Below are 5,245 nucleotides of genomic sequence, written 5' to 3'. Positions count from 1 at the left end.
CAAAGTAAATTATATCAAAAATTCAAGTTTTAATCTCAAATTCGCATTTACCCTACCCATTTTCTTGGACTAATAGCTAAAAATGTAATCCTATTTGATAATACAAAATAAAAATGTTACATCTGTAACGAATTAAAAATATATCATTATTTCTATTTTTAAATACACATACACATACACATACACACATATTATTACATTTTTATTTTCAATAAAAAATCATTTGAAAGCGAAATTAACTGTAGGCAGTCAGAGATGCGGATGTTTACAATTTTTTAAATTAGAGGTCATAGATCAATAAACTTACTATTATTCCAGCATCCTGCTGGTCCAGATATCCTGATCGATGAAGGCGGCAAGGACGTCAGCAAAACCTTCGAGGAGGCCGGCCATAGCGCAGACGCATACACTATCCTCGCTAAATACAAGATCGGAGAGTTGGTCGAAGTACGTATAAACAAGGAATTTATACTAATGTTATAAAGCTGAAGAGTTTGTTTGTTTGTTTGAACACGCTAATCTCAGGTACTACTGGTACTATTTGAAAAATGATTTCAATGCCAACACTGAATATATGATATGATAGCCCAGTCTTTGAGGAAGGCTATAGGCTATATATGTACCACGGGCGAGGCCCGTTTCTTGTTCCTCACCCGTCCCAGTCCATTCCATCTTTCCAGTGGCCAATCCTTTCCTTTTCCCTTAAAGGCGGGTATCCCATCCGCAGAGGCACTACTTCGAATGTTCATGGCCAGTGGTGATCGCTGACCACCAGGCGAACCACCAGCCCAGTTGCCCGCGATGGCTTTGACTATGACCAATAAACCTCCAACTTTCTCATCCCAAACGCGAAATTTCGCTCAAATGATTTCAATATCACACTTTAACGATATAAACTACCATTGCCTACTATGTAAGTATCATACAAGTAAAGCCTAGAGAGCCTAGATGCGCGCATGAGAGCCACTTGTAATGTTTGTAAAAGTGCAAAGCAAAACTAAGAGATATTTGTATCGGCATAATAAATAAACATTTAATTTTATATACCTAATATTGTTAAACAAGTGGGGTGCAGTGCAGATGAATGATTTTAAAATGTCGAAGTTTAAAGTATTCATTGCTAGACGCTCGTCCCGGCTCCGTCCGGATGTTAAGATTTATCCCAAGGGAGCATTTAATCGGCATAAAAACTATCCTATCACCCAAATCAGTTCATATACTGTCTGCATAACAGAAATTCAGCAAAATATATAGTATAGGAGTTTAATTATTAAGACTGAAATTGTGTTTTTGTATATCCATTTATGTAAAAAAAATTAGAAGAAAAATTTGTTCTACAAACTTAGCTAGGTCAGTATCGATATGAGTGTGACATTTACGGTAATTGCCCCCGGCGGATTAATAATAATGAACCAACAGTGAAAAAACACCAAAATACCACAAGTTCATAGTTTGAATATGTGAGAGACTGCTCTGAATAATTCAAGCTGTAATTGTTTGTGTTTTCTGAAACACACTCCTATGGATTCTTTGTAAACTAGTTTTGAGATTAAATATAAATCCACGAAGAATTAGCGACAGAATAAAACGATCGTCAAACCATAGCTTTGGTTGTAACGTAGTTGTTATTTTAAATATTAGTTTTATTCCCTAGTTTCTTTAAACCTACTAACTGAAGCCTCATATTCATGGTAAACAATCGTTCAGCAACAAAATTGAAACGGCATGTTGATGGGCAGAGTTCTCGCCCGAGCAATAAAATGATAATTCAATAATGGAATTTAATTTTTCTATTTAATCGTAAGTAGTATAATTTAATACGGTCAATACTAAGCGAAACATGAAGAAAAATGACGTTATTGACATCTTTATATACCATGTTTTTAGCAAATAAATATAATTTAATTTTAATTTTCATGTATCGAGCAACTTTTTCAATGAACTGTTGCTCAACTTACCGGATAAAGCTTTACGCGTCTTTAGTCTACACCCGGCATCAAACTCAGTCATTTAACATCGCTATAACTCTTATCCACTTCACATTAATATGTGTCTCTTTAACTAGAAGCTCCATTTAATGGAGAAAGCATAGAACCAACAAGGAAACAAAGAGGCACTTTATTAAACGTTTAGGCGTATTGAAATGATCAATGCGACTAATGAAAATTACATGGGTAATTTCTGTTTTTCCGTAGTTATCTATAGACCAAAAGCCTTTAAAAATGGTAAAAAATGAAAAAAAATTACAATAGGATGAAACCCATTAGAAAAGGTGGGAAATATGATCAAAATGAAAGGAAAAATAAATTACAGACGATCCGAGTTCGGGAAGTGGGGGTGGGGGGGGAGGTGTTTTAAGGGTAAAAAATAGTTTATCTTGATTTCAAAGTTGTAGGTAATAAAAAGATCTCCAACTTTTGTATTTGCAATTTTTTCACATATGACATAACATCAAAATTTAGGTGAAAAATTCAAAAAACCAAGTTTTTGGTTTTTTATTTATATCTTTTTCGAAAAAAATTTTTTTTCTACGAAATTTGGTGAAAACTTACCTTATTATGTCCCAAATACACTGTAATTTATTTGATTAAAAATATCTATTTTTTCGCCTTATTTTAACTTTAAATCAAAAATGCACCCTAATTTTCAATCGAAAATTCTGACGTCAAAATATCAGCTTTTTTCAAAAAGTTTGGCGGCTTTTTGTTCGTTGAAATATCTACTTTCTGATGGTGTAAAAAAAAATATACATTACTATAGGAAATGTTCTCAGAAAATGCAAAGTTCTCAGAAAGGTTTGTCGAATCTAACGATGAAGAAATGCCTTCAAAGAGATAAAAACTAATGAATAACTGATTAAAATTTCAGATAAGGGTTTCATCCTACTGTAATTTTTTTGGTTTCAAAAATTATCGGCCCTGGTCTATAGTAGTTATTGTAATTAAGTTTAATGCACAAAGATATATAATTTATTTATTTACTTGATTTGAATATTATAATATGATTTATTCGGTAGAAATCAAAACAACTGCTTGGTATGATTATGCGTTATACATATCTAATTATTATATGTATATCCGTAAATATTTTTTATTTGTGAAATTGTAAACGTATTTTGCTTCTATACGATATATGTTCTTGTTTTCTTTAAAAATATAAATAAGACATATTACATCATGAACTAGCCTTTACTAGAAAAACATTTGGCCATGGAATGGCGTTGTGCGCTAAGCTAATAATGATGTTATTGATTAGTTCGAGTAAGTGGTAATTCCTATAACGCCTCATCACAAACCCGACGTCATAACGGCGAGTTTGAGGAGAAGCGAGAAGAAAAAGGGAAAACAGCTGTCAGTTGAATGTCAAACAACTATGTGTGTGGTATGTATTTTAACACAGAGAGACTCTTTCAAAAATGATGCGCATTTTTATATTATAATTAATTATTTGAGCCAATTTCAAATCTCTCAATGAATTTAATTTAGCATATCACCAAACCTTTGCCAATACTAAATCTTTACAGAATATTATCTACATTGACGATAAATTACACAAAAATAAATTTTGTTTACAGAATTCTTTATTTGGCTTAAAAAACTAATTACTATGAAGATACAATGAAGTAACACAACAAACCAAATATATATGAAAAAAAAATTATATTAATGTACCAAATACGTTGTGGCGTTCGTTCATCACTCGTGCGAAGGGCTCTTACTTTAAGAATGGCCCATACCCATCTGGCGTTAGAGTAGCCATTGGTCCCACAGCATTTCGCAATAACATTGCTGTATTGATGACAAATACTGCTTTGTATGACGTATAATAGTTACATTCACTTATATGAACGGTTCTTAAGTGCTAAGTTGTTACTGTTATAATCTAGATCTATTTGAAAACATATTCTTAAAGAGAGGTTTCTATGAAACAAAATAATTAGTTACAAAGAAATATTATTACTACCAGCAAATACTATATTATATGTACTAGCTAGAAACTTATTTGCATATATACGCATTGCTTCAACAATTTTTGTTCCCCTAACTAGCGATCCACCCACATATTTTATCTCTCCAAGAACCTTCCTTGTACTGTGACAAAAACGATAAAACAAACTGAATTGGTGGAGCTTTTCTCGAGTTTTACGCAAAGCAACTGGATAATCGTTAGGAATTATTCAATCCAAAATTTATACCAACAAAATGTTATTTTTATGTCATTATAACAATTTCAGGAAGAGAAGCATTACGACGCCAATGGGAAGAAGAAGAAAAGAGTGGTGGCGGCTGAACCAGAAGGCGAGAGTAGAGGCTGTCTCAGCAGAGTTACTTGTGGGTTGCTAGGCTGAAAATCATTTAAATTGACAATTCACAAGACTTCTCATACATAATTAAAAGTATATTTAACTGAAAATCGATAAATATATACCGCCTTTGTATATGAGAATTTGCACAACATCGAAATAACCGATAAAATGTACTTGGTGGAGCTTTTATTACATTAAATTATTAGCGAATTGCATGTTCCTGCTCAGTCGTGGTAAAAGGCTGGCAATATAAATAGTTTTGTTCTTGTGATAAATTTTAGAATACTAGACCTATCCTTAAAGGCTGGCTTGTGGTTCTTGGTTGTTATGCTTGAATTTTCAACCGACTTCAAAAAAAGGAGGAGGTTATCAATTTGACTGTTTATTTTTGTTACCTCATAATGCTTTACAGGGTTGACCGATTTTCAGCTTGTGCCTGACATGTGTGACATAAATTTGGTCTAGTTAGTTTTGACAACTTGGAGGCGGTATCGCTTTTCGTTAAAAAAAAATTATAAACTGATAAATTTTAATAAGTGATTATCAAAAACCGGTATTGTGATTCTGTTATTTAAAATATTCTTAACTATGAACGAGTGATATTATAAAAAAAACTGTAATTATTTTTATATTATTTTGTAATAAATTACATAAACTTTACCTTTTTTTCTTTTAAAATTTCCTTGTTGTAGTTATGAGGTAGGTTACCTAGCACGTGGACGGATATATATTCAATTATGTCAATGACATAGCATTTAGAACGCTGATCACTTGTACATATAATGATAAACAATCTTTAACAAAAAATTAAATCCGGTAGCAAATTACTTTTATTTTTTTGCAGCACCACCGACTTGGCGTTAAATAAATAAAATATAGTTTAAAAAAACTAAAAAACACGCTTTTCAAGCACATCAAACTAAAAACTATAAAATAATT

The 5,245-nt window shown here is 32.1% G+C and overlaps 1 protein-coding gene across 1 annotated transcript in view; it reads left to right on the top strand.

Annotated features, from left to right (window-relative positions):
• The window catches only part of LOC119837478 (cytochrome b5-like), a 6,670-nt gene extending 2,322 nt beyond the window's left edge, over positions 1-4,348 (top strand). The window contains exons 2-3 of the mRNA XM_038363071.1: positions 319-447; positions 4,235-4,348. Coding sequence (XP_038218999.1) covers positions 319-447; positions 4,235-4,348 — 243 coding nt within the window. The remainder of the gene's footprint in view (positions 1-318; positions 448-4,234) is intronic.
• The last annotated feature ends 897 nt before the right edge of the window (positions 4,349-5,245 follow it).

Source organism: Zerene cesonia, chromosome 27, assembly GCF_012273895.1.
Source record: "Zerene cesonia ecotype Mississippi chromosome 27, Zerene_cesonia_1.1, whole genome shotgun sequence".
Classification (NCBI taxonomy): domain Eukaryota; kingdom Metazoa; phylum Arthropoda; class Insecta; order Lepidoptera; family Pieridae; genus Zerene; species Zerene cesonia.
The sequence above is the reverse complement of the archived record's forward strand: the minus strand, read 5'-3'. Positions and strand labels throughout refer to the sequence as shown.